Source organism: Anser brachyrhynchus (assembly GCF_964034855.1).
Source record: "Anser brachyrhynchus genome assembly, chromosome: 3".
Lineage (NCBI taxonomy): Eukaryota > Metazoa > Chordata > Aves > Anseriformes > Anatidae > Anser > Anser brachyrhynchus.
This window is the reverse complement of record NC_137696.1, coordinates 116,211,599-116,233,750: the sequence shown is the minus strand read 5'-3', so window position 1 is coordinate 116,233,750 and position 22,152 is coordinate 116,211,599. Positions and strand designations below refer to the sequence as shown.

The window sequence follows — 22,152 nt, the reverse complement described above, 5'->3', positions numbered from 1 at the left end:
TTCGAACAGAGTAAAAGAAGGTTTTTACATATATGTTTAGATTTAAAATACATTTTTGGTATATATTACAGACAGGGCAGAGAGGGAGTGTAAATTCAAGAAGGAAAGCGTCTATATTTAAAAAAACCAACACTATTTTTGGACTCAGCGTTAAAACCTCCTGCTTAATACTGTGATGAATAATGGACTAATGTACGCCAGCACGTTGTATCCAGTTTCAGTGGAAGTGGAAAAAGAACGGTTTCAGAGTATCCATGAACTTTTTCCCCTTTCACATACTGATAGAAAATTCTGATCCATCCTTTTAACATCACTGTGTGAGAATTGTAATACCGAAAGGATTTTTTTTTTTTGGTGTGTCGTTTCCATTCGTGTGTAATTTAGTGGGCCCGGGGAATGATCTGACATGTATCAGAATTGTGGAACGACTGCCAGCTTCTCCTAGTAGGAAATGTTTGTTCGCTTTCAGCTCCTGAAAACTAAGATTAGATCTAGCAGCTAATTCCAAGAGCAGGTAGGTGGCAAATGGAGGAAGAGCAGACTTCAGAGTGATTGTGGGGGAGAAGACAACGAGAAAATAGATGTCACCAACCAAAACCATGAAAAATTTGTAAATGTTGAGTATGTTTGTTAATAAAAAAAAAGGTTCAAAGGATTTTTTTTGGTGTTGTTTTATGAATTATGCTAGACAGGGAAGGAATAAAAGTTTTCTCAAACATTTTTGAATATTCTGATTTTCTTAAGGTAAGACCGTGTTTTCTGCAAGAGAAATATGTCTTAAAAATGCATATTTCTGGAGCATATGAATTAGCTGAACGTTGGCACTGAGTTAGAGAAAACATAATTAAAACTTCCTGGTAATGTGGATAACTACCCAACGTCTCTTTTCTCGGGAGAGGGCAGGTCTGTATGCGTGGTGCTAGGTGTAGCTGGCTTGCCTGTGTTGTAGATGTTTTCTTCTGTGGTTGTAGAGATCGGGGCTAGCACTGACAACAGCAGATCTTCTCCAGATATTAGTGCTGCTTGCATTTTCGCCAGTCTGCAAGCTAATCTGTGAAACCTGTATTCATGATACGGGACAACATTTTGTGGCTGCTGTCCTTGATGGAAAGGCAAACTGGGACCCTCTTTGCTCCGGTAATAGGACTGTTATTTTTCGTGCTGCTGGTAGCAAGAGATAACGCTAACTTAAATTTCGTCTTTGTAAGAAAGGGGCGAGTGAGCAGAACCAAAGTTCAGCGTACTCAAGTTTATTTTCAGTTTCAGGAAACTTCAGTTGACTTGAAACTCAGCAGGAAAAAAGAGTTAGCTGCGCTGTTACCCCGCTTCTTGGAGTGCCTTTTCTTAGAGATTCGGAAGTGCGTGTAGCCTTGTGCTTGAACTTTGTTGAGCTGGGGAAAAATAAGTATTTGCTGTTAGGTCTTGTACAAAAAAGATACCTATTTATTTATTTAGTTAATTAGTTAGTTAGTTGAACGGTGATTATTTGGGTAGAATTTATGGTAAACGTGGCAAACATGAGCTATAAATTTTGTTTAGAAGTCCTGTTAGACCACAACCACATATCTTGAGACAGAAGTACCTAAAGTACTTCTGAATTGTAATTGAAACTAAAGTGCATGACTTATTTTGGGGAGCGGCTTACGGTAAGATACTCAAGTCTCCCAGCCATCTACAGACAGAATTCTAATAAATTCAGAAGTTCTTCAAAACTTGAAACTTCAGTTTTCCTTTCTAAAAAATTCCTGTTCTTCTACAGCTCATTTTTCCATGTGCACACACAAAGATTTGATTATCCCTCTGAGCTAATGAAGAGCTTGTTTCACATAGTTTACAATTAACCTAATTTTAAATTAATTTGAAAAATGTGTTTAGCTTTCTTTTTAAAGATACATGACAATCTGCTTACAGTGTTTAAAAGAATAAAATCAACATAATTAACTTAAATGTCAGCATCTCTGGAAAAAAGGCCAAGGTGCTGATATTTTTTTCATAATTCGCTATGAAACTCAATTTGCTCTCACCGAAATTGTTCTGAATTGGCTTCGAAATCTGACTTTCAGAGGGAAGATTTCATCTTTGGTCTGTGAACTTTCAGAATTATAGAGAGACAACCTCAAATGTAATGGTTTATAATGATTATGGGGCAATAACAGTACTTTAAGAGTAGAATGTTGAGATTAAAACATCTATTGGCAGGCAATAAAAACTTCCTCAAAGCTAAGAACGAATTGGTGAAGCTGCTTGTGCCGGAATATAAGCACAACATTTTCTTTGCCTAGTATTTGAGTATTTTTTTTAAAAGTGGTCTTAATGTGTTATCAGCTGTATGGAATAACTTTATTTTGCTGTATCTGTTAATGTGAACAGGTGGGCTTATTAGGGGAGACAAAATCCTCGGGAGAGATGGGCATCAGGAGGAAAACTTCGATTTTCCTTTCTTTACACTTGAAGAATTTGTTTTCATTATTTTACCCTGCTGCATCTCCCTACTGAGAAAGACGGGAAGAGAAGAAACAACTCCGAACTTCCCTTTATTTGTTTTTCTAAGCTAATTATGGCTTTAAAAATTCCTGGTGGAAACAAATTTCTCAGGAGAGAACGCCCCTGGTGCTGCATGCCGTGGAAAAGGGGGCTGCTTGTCTCAGCACCAGCTCTTGCACTTGTAATACACCTTCTGTGTTTAAAAATACGAAATCCACCCCCACCACCCCCCGCACACACAGAAGAGTGCTGTTTCCTGGAAGAAGGCAAGAGAAATTGTGCTCGTGCAGTCATGCAGTCACTTACTAGGCTGTGATAGCAACGCGCTACGAGTAGCTTTTGTGACCCGTCTTGTGAGCTTTTCTTTGTTTGCTGCTAAGTGTACGCAGTAACATTGTGTGCAACCAGCCATCCCCTTTCCGAACTATATTCAGTGCTCAGGTCTTCAATTTCCCTTTATTTATTGCAAATACAATATTGGTCACTGTTTCCGTGGTGAGTGATTTCCGTCTGGATATATGAAGTTTATAGTTTTTAAGTTTTTCCGTGGAATTTCTTGCACGTTGTTTATTGTATTAACTTCGTTCATTAAACTGGTCATTAACCGTGGCCGTTCACAAGATCGAGACTCAGGTCCAGCCTAGGTTGGGTAGCAAATTTTGTGGAGTATTGCAGGCTAAACTTGTGAAAACACATTGGACTGTGTAACGGATCACTCTTTTTTTTCCCTTCCTGCAGGTCCGATCTGTGGATGAGATGAATCATGAGTTTCAAGCTCTTGCCCTAGAATCTCGGGGAATGGGAGAGGTAACTATCGAGGGCTCAAAATCCAGCGGGAGGTTTGGAAATTTTGATACAATCTAAGAAGTCAAAAATTATATCAAATGGAGTATATAGCTTCTTTTAAGACCAAATTGATTTTTCAGGCCGCTGAGATCTCCTTCCTAAGGTGAAGAATGAACTAAGTGGCTTGCAAGAGCACTGGGATGGGTGCTGTTACTGTGTCAGTCTCAGCAGATGACTGATACTGTTGGGGAAGTGACGATGTCATTTCTTTGAAACCTTGCTCAGTTTTATGAAACGAGGCAGGTTTTCATTGCCACTCTGTCTAAATGAGCAAAACAGTTGCTACCTCCAACAAGCCAAGGAGGCTAGGATCTGCAAGGGGTTTTGGCTTCAGGGAAAGAGGCACTGGCACAGCCTAGCAGAAATATGTGGTAATTTACTATGCCTTTCCTGTTAATTACTCCTTAAAAGAAGATTTTAATCTAGCTAGGTGGAGAGGAGGAGTTTTTAATTTCCTTTTTTTTTTTTTTGTCAATGTACTTTTTGAAAAAGCTGTGAAGGTAATAGAGGGTAACTCAGGGAACTGCCTTTGAAGGACCTGAACTGTTTGAAAAGTAATCAGCGTGCATTAGGGTTACTTGCCATGGCAGGATATGGTAGTGAAATAAATTCCTATTGAACAAAGATTTCAAATACTGGTCCATTTGTTTTGCTGGATAGTAGATAAAGCTTTTTGATAATTGAACCAGTGATGAGTGATATTTCTGCTTAATTTTTTGAAAAAAATTACAGGACTGTATGCTGAAGGGAAGCTTTAACTTACAAAAAACAAATGTCATGTTCTAGGTGCTGAACACTTCTTGGCTGACACGTTGCTATTCTTATTTGGTTTTTCTGATGTTAATGAAGCATTTAATGTATTCTGCAGAACTATGAAGATTTGTTTTAAAAAGAAAGCAGTTCTTGTGGAGTAATCTAGTATCAGAGATTGGTATTATATTGCGACCCTGAGCTTACTAGGCTATTACACCTTTCATTTTGATAGTGTCTTCCAGGTGTCTTCGTTTAACACAGCTTTTCAAATCAGTGGGTTGACTTAGTAATTTTCTTAATGTATTGCACAACAATAGATTAGTTCATGGAATGTATTCCAGGATGTTTTGACCTTCTTTTTTGTTGTTTTAACAGCCGTCCAAACTATTAGAGAAAATACCCTCGTAATTAGCCGTGTAAACTAGAATTGGTAGTTGTACGTTCTGTGCTTCCTTCTGTGAGGAAAGGCTGAGAGACCTGGGTCTGTTCAGCCTGGAGAAAAGAAGACTGAGAGGGGGTCTCACCAATGTCTAAACACCTGAAGTGTGGGAGACAGAGGGATTTGGCCTACCTCTTTTCAGTGGTCTGTAGGGACAGGACAAGGGGGGCAATGGCCACAAAATGGAGCACAGGAAGTTCCACACCAACATGTGGAAGAACTTCCTCACGGTGAGGGTGACAGAGCACTGGGACAGGCTGCCCGGGGAGGTTGTGCAGTCTCCTTCTCTGGAGATATTCAAGGCCCGTCTGGACGCCTACCTGGGCAGCCTGCTCTAGGGAACCTGCTTTGGCAGGGGGGTTGGACCCGATGATCTCTGGAGGTCCCTTCCAACCCCTACAATTCTGTCATTCTGACTGCTTCAGAAGGCTTGAAAGGGAGGTCATTTCAAGGGCTCTGCTTCTAGCTATCGGGGAGTTTTCTCCCTTAATTTTTCTCCATAGATAGGTAAATATCTCTGAATTGAACTTAGTTTCTTGTTCATAATTCTTAGTCTTCTCGGTCTTTTTTTTCCACCCACTGGGATTCAATGCTTCCTAACATTTGGAGCCCATTAGGTCTTACTTTTCACATCGTTACTGAAATTAAGATTGTTCGTGAATCCTCAAGCAAGTATCACTTCCAGGTGCTAACACAAAGGAATATAGTACAGAATCTGTTTTCATTGTCCCAGAAAATATTTGGAAATAATACATCCTGGAAGACCTTCTGTGAAGGTATTCATCTGAGCTGGCTTCCGATAGAGCCTGGTGTGAGTCAGTATCGGGAACAGGACTGGTAACGTGAGCCAGAAGTACCGGTTCGTAGAGTCACGGGATGATCCTCGGCCTCTGTCTGTCTTGCAATTCACTGCTAATTCATTCCTTCTGTAAAGAAGCAGCCTAAAGTTTTATTAGCGAGAGATCTGCTGTATTGCAGGCATCTTTCTAAAAAGGTCTCCTAAAACTAGCTGTTAGACTGGTTAAACGCAGATGCTGCTTCTGGCTCCAGCTCGCAGAAGCTATCATGACCCTCAAGGTCACGATGATATTCTGAAGAAATACTGACACGTGTTGCTATTTCTCTTCTCTGGGCATCTGCTGTTTGCTATTTCAGGGCTGGCATATTGGGCTTCAGGACCCTTAGTTGACCTAATACAGGCATACATAAAAATTAATTGTCAAACAGAATATAAAATAATTTTATTCAATAACATCTCTTCTGACAGAAAATGAGAGAATCAATATGCACATAAATTTTGTTTTAGGGAGAGTGTATCCATTTCTGGTGTCAAGACTTCATTTGGAGAAACTGTAGAAAGCTGTGTAGGAATAACTTCTGATCCTAAAAAAAAAGTCCTTATTTTAAGACCCAGTAATTGAGACTGCAGTTACTTATCTGAGCTGGTTGAGAGGCAGCTTTAGTGTAAGTGGTTATCGTCTATGCATAGAAAGGGCTTTGTTCATCTAGCAGAGACATAACGGGGTTCAGTGCCAGTACTGGAAAAGATACTTTGAGGGTACTGTTGGAAGAGCTTAGTAAGAAATATGGCAATTTTTTTCTATTATTTTGAATTAGGAATTGATGTATTTTTGTAAAGTTTCTCTTCAACTACAACTGACTGTGTTAAATGCAGGAAATATTGAGCAAAAGGCATACCAAAGGGTAAAGCAAGGTGATTATAGTTACTTTTTATATTTGTGATGACCTGTTCTTGATTACCTTTTTTTTTGTGGAACTAATCAAATGATTTTTTTCTTGCCTCTTAAACGGGAACACAATTACTCATTTTTTCTTTAATCTTAAAAAAAAAAAAAAAAATTTAGATATTGGAGGGACTTCTTGTATGTGTTAAATTCAGCCAAAAGTTTTTCTTTAAATCTGTTCAATCTTAAATTTAGCCTCTTGAGGTATAGATGATGGCATTATGTTTCGAGTTGAAGATTTTCTCTCTGTACTGGAATAGTTAAGGCTGTAGGAAGTTGAGTGTATGTTTGGAACTTGAGTATGCAGTTTCAAGCAGAAGAAAAAAAACGCACACAAAACCCCAAACAAACAGAAATTAATCCACGTACTTTAGCCTGTGCACCTTTTTATCAGTGGACAGTTTCTTCCTCTGACAGAAATCCTGCAAATGAGTTTTGAAATCAAAGCCAGTGTTGCAGTGTGTTCTGCTTGAATTTGCTTACTGTTTGCCATAGTTTTGTCTGAACACCTGTGTGATGGTGGAATTGTAAAAACGATGCTCCACTTTCATACTGGAAGGTACCTGCTAATTTCATGACACCTAAGACACTGTTTGATCAGGTTTTTTTCTGACTTCTGCTTTTGTTATTCCTTACAGCTCTAATCTCAGCTGGAAATATCTTTGAATTTCTGTTGGGTTGCATTTAATATAAAATGTGGTTCTCTTTCCCTCTCTCAACACTGACATTTCACAGATGTCATGAAGTGCTTGCTTGCTGTTATAATAATGTCACAAAATGAAAAATAAGTAGTATTGTGGGCTTGGTACAAAATTACCACATGAAGCAGAAAAAGATTAATAGATTGTCTAGGTTGATCTGAAATTTGCAATCTTTTGCTTTTTAGTTGAGCTGTAGTTCTAAATTCCATGAATCTGTTTTCAAACCTTCTGATGGCTGGCTTCATCCAGCTCTTAAACCTGTGGTTAAATTAACATCCCGGTGCTCCCAAGGCGGTGGTGGTCCCCCCGTGTATTGAGGGAGAGGACATCTGTCAGGGCAGGTCATAACTGCGATACTCCTGCAATTATAGTACAATCCCATAAATAGTTATGTTGGGCTTTGGCTGTTGGTCATCTCTAACCCCAGTCTTTCTGTGTTACTGAATTTTTTATATAAAGAACGCAGGGATTTCAGTATGTAGCTTAGTTAATCAAAATATTTTTGTGATAAGAGTTCTGGGAGACACAGGAAACATCAATCAGCAATCCTTAAGTTACCAGAGAGGAGCTCCTTTCACCTCTGTTGTTTCATTATTAATATCTGTGACCTGCTAATGGCAGTCTTAACCTCTACTTTAAGCAGTTTTCATGAACTCTTTCAAAGCTACATTAAGAAAAAAACCTCTTGTTAATAGTTTCATCAAGGCTCATGTTAGGCAGATGTGAAGTTGAATGATTTTTGTCTGTCAGTTAAGCAACAGGAGAGAGATTCTTGTTTGTGTGGTGCTTCGGTCATGTCACGCGAAGCCTTCTGTTCGAAGGCAGTACAGAAATGGTTATGATACTGACAACTTTTCAACTTGAGCTTGAAACTTTGCTTTAGAAGGAGTAATGAAAAAAATCATACAGCTAAATGAAACGGCTGGTACGTGGAGGCTGCAAATGTGGTGGTCAGCGACTTGTAACCAGCAGATCCACATGGTCTGGAGCAGCTGACTTGTCACGGTGTGGGTTAGTTGCTTTCTGAAGTTTGGAACGTGATGTGTTTGAGTGAGCAGAGCTTTATAACGAACTGCTTCTGTTTCTGTTCGTCATGATGGTGTTAGTTAAAGGCCAAGCTTCTGAGCCAAAACAGAGAGGAGGCAGTGTTATGTTAACGTTTCTGAGAGGATTGGCTTAGTTTAACGCAGGGATTAATGTGATTAACTTTCTATCAGAGCTGCTTCTATATTCACTATCAGTTCTTCATAACTTCAGAATCTGTCTTGTTGGGGTCATTCGAACAATTTTTTATGCAGCATCAGCAACAACTTTTTAGTCTTTTTTTTCATTATTTTTTGGCTGTGCACACTTCCTTATGTAAAGCTGACTTTGGTATTGGCCTCTCTAAAACAAATTGCCTGTCCTCTTTGTTATATTGTTGGGGTTTTTTTAACCTATCTATAAGCATATTTTAAATTAACCAATTTTCACTTTTTAAACAGCTTCTACCTGCCAAAAAGTTTTGGGAACCTGATGATTCAGCAAAAGATGGACAAAAAGGGATATTCCTTGGTGATGAGTGGAGAGAGACTGCATGGGGAACTCCTCGTAAGTGATGAATAGATATATACTGAAAAGTCAGTCGCGTTTAGTGTTATTTCAAAGTAAAACAGTACAATAAGTGTTAGGTATATGTTAAATTTGTTTTTCCTTTTGTTTTAACTGTAGAAATCTGTGTTGCACTGGTGGTTGTGTGCTAGAAATACTTTTTGAAAGTGAGATTTGGAATTTTTTATGTAATTGCATTTTGGTTTCATTTCATTTCTCATCTGTAATGAAATGCAAAAATATAACAAATTGTATTCAGAAAGTACAATTGTGATTATTTATTTATTTTTAACAGACCATTCTATGTCCCAGCCTATTATGGTACAGAGAAAGCCTGGACAGGGTTTTCATGGAAACAGTGAAGTAAATGCTGTATTGTCTCCGCGATCAGAAAGTGGTGGCCTTGGAGTGAGCATGGTAGAATATGTGTTAAGTTCCTCTCCAGCTGATAAATTGGATTCCCGGTTTAGGAAAGGAGCTTTTGTAAGTAATATAGTGTTAAACTTGATTAGTTATCTACTGTAGTCTTACTGATTTACATGGTTATATTTTCCACCTAATTTGTCCATTTTTTTTTATCTCTTCTTTTTAGAAGGAAGTGTGTAGTTGCTATCTGCCTTTCTTCCTTGGTTGGAGGGGGCAGAAGAGGTCAGAGGGAAGTGGTTTGGGAATCTTGACTAAATAGCTGTCTTAAAAACAGTACTTTCCTAATACCTTTAAATAAAGGTAGGAAAAAAGATTGCAAATCCATTAATTTAAAATCTGTAATGGGCTTTATTTTAGAACTTTCTATTTTGTGTTTCAGTATAAGGGGGTTTCATGTACTGGATGTTTTAACTGTGTAAGATAAAGTTTAATTTGAGGTGTTACTGCTTTAACAGTGCCGCTATAGTTAAGGTTGAGTTAGCTCTTCCATTATAAATCTTGGCATTCCTTTTCACATTCTGGCAGTTATTAATTGCATGTGGTTGAAACTTGATGACCAAGTTACCCACCAAATGCAATTTCATTGAAAACAAACTGTTTGTATTGTTTACGTGCACTGTAGTGTAGAATTAGGTCACCTTGTGGTGCTCCTATTGTGTTCTGTTAAATACTCAGAATCAAACAGATTCTTTTTCCTCAGGGCACTAGAGATGCTGAAACAGATGGACCTGAGAAAGGAGATCAGAAAGGCAAGGCTTCTCCATTTGAGGAGGACAAAAACAGAGATCTTAAACAAGGAGATGATGAGGATGTTACTAAAATAAATGGCAGAGGTTTGCCAAATGGAATGGATGCCGATTGCAAAGATTTTAAGTAAGCTTTTAACTGTTTCTCAAGAAGACAAGCATGTCTCTTAAGGCATTATTACAGTTCTGGTTTGTGTGTCAGCTTTAAGCATTATCCAGCTGCAGATTGATTCTTGCTGCTACCTCACGTCCTCCCTTTCCCACTGTGCCACATGTTTCTTAGGATGTCATTAGTGTGTGTATCACTTCTCATGAGACAGGTTCATCTTAATAAAGTCTTTCTTCAGAGTAAATGAGTACCTTCTCGATGTGGTGAATTAAAGAGGGATGAAAGCTTTCACCCTTTTAATTGCAAAGAAAATTCCTTTCTCTCTCTGCTTCTTTTTAATACTTTATAACTTTTGCATCTGATTGTTGTTGTAGAGAGATAGTCCTACAGAATTTTAATTTGCCTTCTAATTTTGCTGGTGGATACCGCAGTCTAACACAGCTACTTCCCCACAAAAGTTTTTGTAGAAACCATTTATTTGGCTAAGGAGAAACAATGTATTTCTCTATTCACACAGCTGAATGTTATCTATTCGCAATATAGAATGATGTTACAGTTTAATTGCTTTCTTATGAACCAAAATGGAGCAAGCTCAATGTTTTTGAAGTACAAACTCGTATAGGACAGCACAGCCAGCCTGTTTTTTTTTTTTTTTCCCCATAATAATAAAATGCATTTTAAATTGGGTGTTTTTAGAGGATTAATCTTTGGTTTTAAATGACTGGTGCATTTATAACTGTCACACAGAAGAGTTAGCAGGATTAGAAAACTAGAGTGCTGCTCATAAATTGGTATCAATGTGATGAATGTGACCGAATAGTTGTGATTTCATTAGTTTATAATTAAACAAGTATATTAAAATGTGCGTTTGAATCCCATATGTAAGTATTTCCTATCCTTTAAAAAAAAAAACAAATGTAGTCACCTGAGGCTAAGGAAGGAGTTTTCAGGCCTATTTTTCAGGACACGTTATTGAAAAGAATACGTATCAACCATATCAGAGAGCTCAAACTAATTACCTCCTTTCGGATGCATTCCGCCATATGTGAAATAAACTTGCTTCCAATATTATAAGTAGCAAATGCAGAATAAATTTTGTCCCACTTTTCTTTTCCAGAATCTATTTCAGTTTTAAAATACTTGTTTGTAAAGTACTTTTTGTACTATTTAAAGAGGGAAATGACTAAAAACGAGTGCAAAAAAGCATCCAAAGCCAGTAAACCTCTCAAAACATAAGGTCATCTGATTTAAATGGCCCGTATAAAGTGATGGTATAGGGCCCTCCACGTAGAGGTTTATAATTGAAGTATTGACACAACTTTAACTATAGCAAGAACAGCACCAATATGAGGAGCATCCTCTGCTAAGTAAACATAAGTATTAACAAAGAAACTTTGTCCTGTCTGCCTCCTTGTATTTTTATTGTACTTACTCATGGCATTTTTTAAACTAAAATACGTACTGAAATAACTGCCTCTTCCTTTTGTTCTTCACTTTTTTGATGCTGTGTGTCACTTGGGAAGAATAAGGAATGTTAAATGGCTTCAAACTCAGGTTTATTCGTTGAGCAAGACACAGTTACTAGCTAGGATACTTAGATGATAGCCAGTACGTTGTAGATGATTGAATATGACAAACGTGACAAACAAAGCAAACAACCGATGACAAACAAACAAACAAACAAAAAACCCTAGTACAACTGTGCTTTATCTTGAAGTATTTTGTCCAAAGCAGTAGAACATATAGTGCTGTTGACTTAGCTCACTAAATATCTCTTTAGAGTTGATATTAGCAAGTGCATAAGTACTAGCAGATTTCTTTGCATTAACCTTACGCTTTGGTGAAGAAGAGGGACTTCAGCTTTGGAGCCCTGAGGAGGGAGAACAGGTACTAAAGGCTGTGCCTCTATCTTAGAATTAGTCTTCTGGCAGTGTAGTGTTGGAATAGATACGATTTTAGTCCTGTAAGATTGCTTTTTCTGGTTATGAACCCAGTCTTCACAGATAAAGCAGACTTGACTGGAATTTGTGTGTTTCCTGAGAAATGATAGATAGATATAATCACAATGCTCAACACAACTAATGTGTTAAGGGATTATAGACTCTCACACAGCTCACTCCTGGTAGCTGACTTTAAATTACTGTCAGTAAAGAAAGGCTAGTCTAAACAGCAGGTAAGATACCAGTCCAAATTAAGGTACCTTAAATCTAACCAAATACAGGGTTGGGAATCTATTTAGGATGTGAATCTGTTGACGTCTCAGTTCAGGTGTTTGCGTGCAGGTGTTTGCAGGTGCACTGGGGGATTCGCCTGCAGTCAGTGGAGGTGCAGTCAGTACAGCTGTGGAGATGTGAGAATGATTCAGTTTTCACCCTAAAGTTAATTCCTAGTGACTGGTCAGTTGAGCTGCTATCTAGGCTCTGTCAATGGCACTAATTAAATTTTCATCCTCAGTGGGGTTTTAAACACCAGTGCACCTACAGATGCCTAAGTGTAGCTGTCTAAATCCCAGACAGTCGCCTCCAGCTCTTCTCGTTTGGAAAGCTGAACTTCAGGGTTTTGACACAGTAAACAGTTTCCAGCTGCATATCTCTGACTTGCTGTCAGAAGAAAAAAGAGCACTCACATTTTTGCTCCATCCTAAGGATTTTCCTCCGGAACAATGGGCTGTGTTTATTCTTAGGAAAGTTGAGATGGAATTAATGGGGTTATACTAGGGACGCTTTTTTCCCCTGAGCAATCATCTGGTGTAGTCTATTAAATCGCTTGTGTAGGAAATGAAATGTTTTAATTGATTGCTAAATGAGGGACTTTCAGTTTTACTTAGAGGTGAAAAATGTATTGTTTGCTTTGAGATGTGAAGGATACTAGCTGCATTGTATGTTTGTCTTTCCTGGTAGAACTTTTATTGTTGCCTTCTCTTCCTTTGACGTGAGATCCACTTAGCCATGTCCTTTTATTTATTTTTAATTATTTCTCTTCAGTATGTTTTATAGTGATTCTGTCACCCCCAAAATGCAGTAAAGAGCCATCCCAAAAGTTACAGGTTATTGCAGTTCACTCCACTTCACTGTAAATAGCCTCAAAGATTAGTTTGTTGTTCTTCTTACAGTGATTTAGAGACATGTATATTCTAAAGTTTAAAAGAAAAAAAGAAAGAAAAAGGAATTATGCTTTGAAATGAAATGTATCCTTTATCTTGAGCCATCAGTGCATGCTGGTTAAAATCAGTCTCTTGTGCTCCTTTGTAACATCTCTGTGTTCAGAGATCCCTTTAAAGTAGAAATGCTGTACTCTGTCAATAGACGGTGTTATTTAAGACTGTAAGAGTCTATCTTGAATTTCTTCTAAACAGTCGTACCCCTGGAAGTCGACAAGCCTCCCCAACAGAAGTAGCTGAACGCTTGGGTCCCAATCCTAGCACCACAGAAGGATTAGGTCCACTTCCCAATCCTACAGCCCACAAGCCTCTGGTAGAAGAATTTTCAAATCCAGAAAATCAGAATCTAGATGCCATGGAACAAGTTGGTCTTGATTCTCTACAATTTGACTATCCTGGCAATCAGGTACAAATGGACTCTTCGGGAGCTACTGTAGGACTTTTTGACTACAATTCTCAGCAGCAGGTTAGTACTGGACTTGAAAAGACGCCAGATGGGTCCTTTAAGTTATGCATTATCCTCTTTGATAGTTGTTTAAGCATGTAATGAATTTTGTTTTATTATATGTCCTTGATGTAGTTAAAGGGAAATATATATTTAATCTGGAAGAATACTGGTGCATAATTTTCCAGTTAAGTAACTTCTTAGGGTAGAAGCTTGGTTTAATCTTTTTTTTTTTAAATAAATAAATCCCAGTCAATTATAGCCCTGACTTTTGAAAACTGAAGTGCTTCTTTTTTCTTTGTTTTTTTTCTTTCTAATAGCTTTTCCAGAGGACTAATGCTCTGACTGTTCAACAGTTAACAGCAGCCCAGCAGCAGCAATACGCACTGGCTGCAGCTCAGCAGCCACACATAGGTGAGGTTTTTGTCGAGTGCAGCAGGTGTCTGTGGCAAATGTTTGTGTGTGATGCTCTGGTATACTCCTTTGTTTCACCTGCTCTATTCTAATTTATATAGACTGGTTGGCTGATTTTAGTGGTCCTCCTGAAAACTGCCCCAAATTATTGACTGTCCTGCCCCTAGAAAATGCTGTATGCTGATTCATTCTTTTGTGTATTTTTTTTTACTTTGAACTGTTGTATGCAAAGAAATGAAAGTTACTTCAAAAAAAGTTGTTTTTCTCTTATAAGTAGTGATAGAAACAGCACTTTTGTAATGCTGTTATGCAGTTCAATGTTTTTGGTAGTCCAGCTAAAACCATTATATAGTAGAATTTGGAAATCAAACTTTTAGTGTTTGGGTTGATTAATTCTTTCTTTGTTAATGGCATCAAACAATACCTTTTGGTTTCTGGAATTATTCTTTAGCAAGAATTCTTGCTGTCTGTTAAAGTAATGCAGTGAATGAGTTGAATGGATAAAGTTCTTGCATGAAGCTCACTACCAGCTCAACAAGGAGGCTGTTTCAGTGACACCAGTATCAGTTTTATCAGCCACTGTGGCAAAGATGTGCATTTGGGGAGGGAGAAGCGGGTGAGGTTGGCACGTACGAGGAAGCAATTCCTCATTTACGGAAGGGAGCTCCTCAAATTCTGGCGCTGTAGGACAGATTTAAAGATTTCGGCCCTTCCGGCTCTCCACCACCAGGCTGCTGAGGTTTCTGCATCCGTGCATTAACTGCAAGGGGAAAAAGGGTTCTCGGTATCAGAAAGGCAGAAAGGAGGAGGAAGCAGCATCTCCAAACTATTGTCTTTCGCTCTCCTGTGGTATGGTGAGGGCTCAGTTTCCTCCATCAGCTTGTTGAGCTGGATTGCGCCAGGTCAGGCAGATTTAAGCAGGGATCGGCAGCCTACAGCTGGGCTGTAAAAGTGGCGGCTCTTCAGCATCATCCAGCTGAGGGGTACAGTCATGGGGTTGGAAGCACGGCAGGCTGAGACATCTGTGTGAGACCACGAGTCCTCTCTAATGCCTTGCTTTGACTTCTGAACTGCAAAGAAGCCCCTTCCTACTAAGTGTTGACAGAGCATTCAGCATTCGTAACAAATTTAGCAGCCAACCTCCTATTTGGAAGGAGGAACGTAGTTTGATGTGCTGTGCTTGCTTGGCTAGTTGGTGCCTCTTCGTTGGAGAAGGTGTGTGAACCTGGCTGAAGAGGAAATCTTGGTAGCAGTGCTTGGCTTGATGATTCTTCAGTTGTTGCCTTCCATTACAATCTTTACATCAAATTTAGATGCTTGTGGAAGTGGGGTTAGCATTGCATAACTGGATAGTTTAAATCAGATACCTGGTTTTTAAATATCTGATTGTTGACTATTTTTTTTGCTACTGTCAGTGAAAAGAGATTTATGCATCTAGCAGGTGATTCTTTATCTGGCTGATGCACCCAAGATACCAGATGGTTTGTCTGATGAAGATTTAGTTGTAAGACTAGTGCGACACATAGATGGTTAAAGTTTGGCAAGGTAAATTCCACCTGGAATAATCCATTCTGTTTAAGGGTGGATAGCTGTATACAAGATCAATTTCTTTGGAGTCTGTAGATCAGCAACACAAAGCTGTTAGGCTCTGGGAGCAGTAACAAAGGACTGGCGAGGAGAGAAAGAAGCTTTGATTTTTATAATACTGTATCTGCTCTGACAAACTTCCAAAGTGTAAGCAGTTCTGATTTTAACAGATATGCCTTGTGATATGTTTGGTTTGAGTATGATAATGCTTGCTAAGTATGTTAGCTATAATTAAACTCTGTTTATTACTGTAGCGGGCGTATTCTCAGCAGGCTTGGCTCCAGCTGCTTTTGTGCCAAACCCATACATTATCAGTGCTGCTCCTCCAGGTACTGACCCATACACTGCAGCTGGATTAGCTGCAGCAGCCACCCTAGCAGGTAACTGAATGCTTTCTAGTGTTTATCTTGATAATTTTACTGAATGAAGTTAGAAAGAAAGTCCATCCTGTTTATTTTTTGTTAAATGTATTTCTAGAAGGAGGGACTTGTAGGGAAATATTTGCAGTTTTGAAATTTTTCACTCTGTAAAGGGGTTCAGTTCTTGTTACGTGTGCATTCTGAACATTTCTTTCCTTTGGACTTTTGCAAGCCACAATTAGGTTTCTTCTTTTCTAAAAAAAGTTTATCATTAATAAGGTTGTATCTGACATTAGTAGAACGTATTATTTTCAGAAGACGAGACAGCTGGCATTTCCTCCTACATTTTTACTCAGTGCATGAGTTTTCTAATTCCAGATTTTCTCCTTCCCAGTGGGCATGAGAATAAAGTGGGTCTCCAGTGTGCTAAAGAGGCCCAGACACCAGATAAGCCCCAAGCCCAGGAAAATCTCTTTAAAAGTTGATAGTGCTGTGAAACAACACTACTGAGTATTCAGGTCCCAGCTTAGTGCTCAGACCTGAGCCTAACATTTCGGAAAACACTAGAACTCTGGTTGGTGGTTTCACAGGAAAGGCAGTAGAACAGATGTATTATGTATTTGCATATTTTATTTATGTACAAGACAACGATATAAAAAGCTCTTTATAAGAAGAAATAATAGAACCCATAGAAGAATGTTTATTTACCAGCAGGTTGAAAGGTAAGCGTGCAAGATTAAGCATACGCTGAGGGTTGTGATTTAGTAGGCAGGGAGGGAGAGGCAGTAGTCATGTGCACATGAAGGAATTACATGGAAGGGGAGGAACAGTGGATGGCCAAAGGCTCAGTAAATCACTGCTGGGGGGCTGAATTTGGCTCATTCCATGACATCCTTTTTCCAGCTGTGGGAACTGATTTTGAGTGTTCTTTGATTAAGCGTTAATTACTCTTAAGTTTTTCCTTTTATCACCTGAGCCTCACAAGGTTATTTTTTCTTAGAGAAGTTATGGCTTCTTAAGAATCCTTTAAATTAACCCATTTGTGTTAATGTGTCATTTTTGCTAATATGGGAGAATTTATTTTTTAATACCGATTTTTGTTTTGGCATTTAGAAGATAGATCAATGAGAGATGCTACAAACAATGTAAACAATTATTTTAATTGGCTGCAACAGATAGAATAATCACGTTTTCTGTTTTTAGGTCCTGCTGTGGTTCCACCTCAGTATTACGGTGTTCCATGGGGGGTGTATCCAGCCAATTTATTTCAGCAGCAAGCTGCAGCAGCAAACACCACAGCAAATCAGCAAGCGGCTTCACAGGCACAACAGGGACAGCAACCGGTACGTTCTTCGTGTAAAGGAGACATGCCTTTAAAGCCCTAACTTAACTTTTTCAATCTGTAAAGCAGATCAGATTCAAGAAGACTTTACTTGACTCCTTCTTGTTCTGTTGTAACAATGAGCGAATATTAATGAACTTAATGTTTGATTTCATTTTAATTCTCAATTTCTTTACATTACTGATTATCATAGTCTCAAAATTCACTTACTGCATACCAAATATTTGGCTTGTTTTGCAATCTCAATTTCTAAAAATAGATGAAAAATAATTCCTTGAATCTAGGTTGCCGTGCTGTTATGAGTTTACCTGTCCAGATAACACAGCGTGTGTACTTAAAGTAAAATTTAAAACTAATTTAGGAAAACTAATATGAGGGCTGGAAAAGAGAGAGAATGGTAGTTTATATTACAACATGCCTATGTTTCCTGTTATTTTTACCTTGGTAAATTATGACTAAGCAATTGCTACAAGAACTTGTTGGGATTTTCTTTAAGTGATTTTAACAAATATATTAATTTTCTACTGTTATTCTGGATGCATTTTTGAAGCCTTAATGTGATACTCCAGTACAAACAAATGGCCTTTTTTTCCACAAACGAAAAATTCAAGATTTACAATAATGTTATGCTTGACAGATGCTTGAATGAACGTTAGTTCATTTTCTACTAGCTGTATGGTTAACTTCACTGCCATTTGTAGGATTTTGATGTATAAGAGATGACTTTGAGTTACCATGAAGAACTCCAAGTTGCCTCATTGCTGTTTTGCTATTTGGGTGGAGCTTTCTTCCTACTGATCATGGTTATTGGTGAACTGCATCGACAGTTGAATTGTATCTTCTCTCCAGTGGCCTTTTGCTTTGTCTATAAAAATTAATATCTAGTTGGTACAAATCACATGTAATATATTTTCTGGGGATATATTGTAAATGTAGGGGGTTGGAGTTGAATGATCTTCAAGGTGCCTTCCAACCCGAGCCGTTCTATGACACTGTTTTCTTCTTATTTTGGACCCAGAAAATATTTAAGCTGAGAGGAATAAAGTAGTTGCAATAATTTTGATTACTTTTCAATCTGATTGATTCCCATAGATAGGCTGTCAGAACATAATAAAAGAAACTTGTGTGGTAGGGTGATGCGTTACATGAATTTTTAAACCTTAATGGGTGCATTTTTACAGCATTGTTGGCAGAGTAGTATTAATTATTTAGACTACAAGCTTTGAAGTATTCATACTAACACTGATCAATGCCTGAGAGTAATGTGAGCAAGTAATAAATGTATTTGTCAAGGAAGGACGAGTGTTCAGTTAATCTGGATCACAAATGTTACCACTTTCAGATTTTCTTTCTTACTTCATACTCATTATCATTGATGGAGCATACATGAGATCTGCCGAGCAGGGCAGATATTTTGTCACGCCTGGAGCAAATTCATTTGCTTGTTTTTGTTTATATATCCTTGAAACTGATAAGGTGGAGTATTCACAATGTGAAATTCAGAGCTAAGTATCAATTTGCATCAAATATGCAAAGCAACTGTTCTAGACCTTTTGCAGCATATAATGGACTTGCTTTTTCACCTTTTAAGAAAGTGTCGTGTTGGTCTGCTGCAGGTTCTGCGTGCTGGAGCAACTCAGCGCCCACTTACTCCCAATCAGGGTCAGCAAGGGCAGCAGGCAGAGTCACTTGCAGCAGCTGCAGCAGCAAATCCAGCTTTGGCTTTTGGGCAGGGTCTTGCTACAGGCATGCCAGGTATGTACGTCTATCAGTGAATTAAGAGTGTACTCAATTGTTAAAATATTGGTGTTATTAGATACCAACTTAACTATCAAAGTCCTGCTACGTTTATGATAAAGTGCTTAGAACTGAGTTTTACATAGTTACATGTTCATAAAATAATCGGACGGGATTCTTCAAACACAGGTTCATCGAGCATTTTTGATTTGAAGCATTTTCTCTGCTGTTACAAATGTATGCACAAGGGGTATCACATAATTTCATATATAATGAAGCAACTACATGCTGTCTTAAAAGGTTATGAATTGTCTAAGTAGTTACTCTGATGCAACATGAAGTAATAATTTGTATTTCTGAAGTTTTTTTTTTTTTACCTGTGGCATATTATAATAATAATTTAAAATCTAAAAATCACATCCCAAAAATAAATTTAAAAGGAAGTTACTGCCTAATTTCCTCTGAAGACCACAATGTGCTTGAAGTGGAGGTACTCCAAAGTTTGAAGGCTCAGATGTTTTTAGCAGGCATGGCTTCTGATTTCTGGGGAATGGTTATTCTGTGTCCCGGTACGTGTGTCATAAATTCATAATATCGGTTTGAATTTCAGCATCCTTTTTAAATGCTAGGTACAATTACCTGAGCAAGAACAGCTAAAGCATACTTGGCCCTTCTTCGGTATCAAAGTTAAGGTTTTACACAGTTAAATAGGTACAGTTGACAGTAGCTGCAAATGCACTTGACTTGTACAGGTTGTGTCCCTTGTTAGCAGTACTGTGAAAATGCCTTGCAGCCTGCAGACGGTGGATATGGTTTGTCACTGGATGCTCTGGGACTGCACCGTGTGCTTCATCCAGCAGTGGGATTTCATACATCTCGCTGCAGAGTAGACCGACTATTGTACTTTGCTGTTTTATAACAGCAATTTTTATTTCCTTCCATGCAGTACTATCTGCAGCTTTTAGCATCTTTCTCTTCCTCCTAAAATGAGAAGTCATCAAAGTGTGCTGTCATAGCACCTTTCAAGTGGTTTCTCTGCGCCTCCCCAAAGCAGCAGAGGCCTGCAAACAGTACAGCTTATCAGAGATGCTGTAGGCATCTTTGCAAAAGCCTCAAAGGCTTATCTGTGCCTTTTTGTGTGTGTTCTGTGGTTTGTTTTTTTGTTTGTTTGTTACTGCTGCTTATTAGTTCTTCCTTTGCACATGGAGCTTGAGGATTGTGGAGTGGCCTGTGCCTTGTAACAAGGTTGTGACACTTAGCTGTAGTCAGATGTGAGAAGACCTGCATTATAGGAAGACTTAAATATGGCATTATTTTCTAAAAGTATCCATCTTAAATAATTCAAGGGTAGTTCTTAAAGCGCACAAAAGGCAAAAGACCCCTCTCATCTGAACTGCAAAGAGAATGTTTGAAAGCCACTAAGTCTATTTCCAGAAAAATTATTGTTCTCTTTTAAAATCATCAGAAGTGAAATACTTTGGTCTTTGGAGTTGAGCAGTTACATTTTGAATTCTTCTGGTCCTAATGGAGCTAGTCATTCAGTAACAAGAGTTCTTAAAAACCAGACAGTTTCTGGTAAGAAGAATGCATGAGGCAAAGTCGGAGCGTATTCCCAAGTTCATCGTCTATGTTCAGTACACATTTGTTTCTACAAATAAAACCAGTCTTTATCACAGAGGAGGGCTGCATTCGGCTTAGTCATCCAGATTTGGGAATTTCCGTGGCCTCAGTTGCCTGAGGAGCTGTTGTGCTCCCAGGAGATGTAGCTGCTGTACAGATGCTGCAGGGCTGCTCAGTTTACCCTAAATTAGGTGTCTGGTGGCCTCACTCCGGAGGCTTCGTTGCTTGTATAGGCTAGGTCAGGTGTAACTTCAGTTATATCCAATTCACCCAAGTCTAGCTGACACTGACCGCAATGGTGCATCTAGCGTGCAGATGGACGTCATTGTAGAATGGCTTAGGGTGGAAGGGACCCCAAAGATCATCCAGTTCCAACTCCCCTGCCATGGGCAGGGACACCTCCCACCAGACCAGGTTGCCCAAAGCCCCATCCAGCCTGGCCTTGAACACCTCCAGGGATGGGGCATCCACAGCTTCTCTGGGCAGCCTGGGCCAGGGCCTCACCACCCGCTGAGTGAAGAACACATATATAAGTTGTCTGAATTATGTGCATAAAACATTAAAATCAACAGTTTCTGTTTGTTGGCATTGCAAGTTTTATTACCTAGAAGAATTTGTAGTGAGCCATTGCACAGGGCTGTGTATTCTGTACCTCCTAGTGATACGAAATACAAGTCAAATTTAATTGTGGCAGGTATACAGGGAGTTAAGGGTATTGGCAAGTTGCAATGGTTATAGCAAGTCTAAATCATTTACTGATAGGAAAATACGTTCTGAATGTGATTTGTTGAGAGGAAAAGCGCAGAGATAAGGCTGTGTATATCTTTGTCAAGACAAGCAAAAGGATATAGCAGTTCAGTTCTCAGTGAGCTTGGGAGACTGAAGCGGAGGATGCAACATTTAAAGAAAGAAGGAAGATGAAGAGCTGAATAAATTTTCAAATCTGTATGCAGAGGAAAATAGCCGGATCTTGGGAATGTTCAGAAGGAAGAAGCTGTAAATTTTCTACACAGGGACTCCACAGTGACTTGCAGGTTATGATCCAGAGTGCGGGGAGAGGTGTCAGGGTGGTGGTGTTAAAAGGGGCAGATAATTGAGCTGGCAGTAGGAAGTGTCACATCTGTCAACTTGAGCAGAGAGAAGTGACAAACTTTGACATATGTTTGGCGTAAACCTGTGTCATCAGCGAGGGAAGATGCATAGAGAGAAAGGAGTAGGAGATCTGGGCAGAGCTTTGTGTTATTATATATATAACAAAGTGAGAAGAGTGTATGAACTATCCAATGAAAGGCACTGAAGAAATTATTGGATGGATAAGAGCAACGCTGAGCATGGGTTGTAAGAGCCAAGAGAACATAATCTCCTCTCATTTTCTCATTCTTTAAGAACATTTAAGGTTTGTGTGACAAGAATCCAAAAACTTTTCAAAGTGTGGCTTCGGAGACATTTGGAAATGATTTCAGTAAAGCAGAACACTGGTAAACCAGGATGTTTATTTTAGTATTCCCTGCTGATCTTAAGACAGTAAGTGTAGATAGAGCAGCCGAGTCCTAAGATGAAAGGTGTGCTTAGGATATGATTAGGAGGCAGAGTGTGCTTTTTTTCTTCTTGTTCCACTCTAAGACCACAGGAAGCTTGAATGTGAAGTC

The 22,152-nt window shown here is 38.8% G+C and overlaps 1 protein-coding gene across 8 annotated transcripts in view; it reads left to right on the top strand.

Moving 5' to 3' along the window:
• PUM2 (pumilio RNA binding family member 2) overlaps window positions 1–22,152 on the top strand; it is a 70,381-nt gene that overhangs the window by 20,736 nt on the left and 27,493 nt on the right. For 7 of the 8 annotated variants that reach the window (XM_080584913.1, XM_080584912.1, XM_080584910.1 and 4 more), the window contains 9 exons: window positions 3,223–3,291; window positions 8,453–8,558; window positions 8,854–9,041; window positions 9,685–9,857; window positions 13,195–13,465; window positions 13,765–13,858; window positions 15,700–15,825; window positions 17,008–17,147; window positions 18,763–18,901. In XM_080584913.1, the coding sequence (XP_080441039.1) occupies window positions 3,241–3,291; window positions 8,453–8,558; window positions 8,854–9,041; window positions 9,685–9,857; window positions 13,195–13,465; window positions 13,765–13,858; window positions 15,700–15,825; window positions 17,008–17,147; window positions 18,763–18,901 (1,288 nt within the window). In that variant the 5' untranslated portion in view covers window positions 3,223–3,240. Of the gene's footprint in view, window positions 1–3,222; window positions 3,292–8,452; window positions 8,559–8,853; window positions 9,042–9,684; window positions 9,858–13,194; window positions 13,466–13,764; window positions 13,859–15,699; window positions 15,826–17,007; window positions 17,148–18,762; window positions 18,902–22,152 lie in introns of those variants that run through there. The other variant, XM_080584914.1, reaches the window with a different exon arrangement.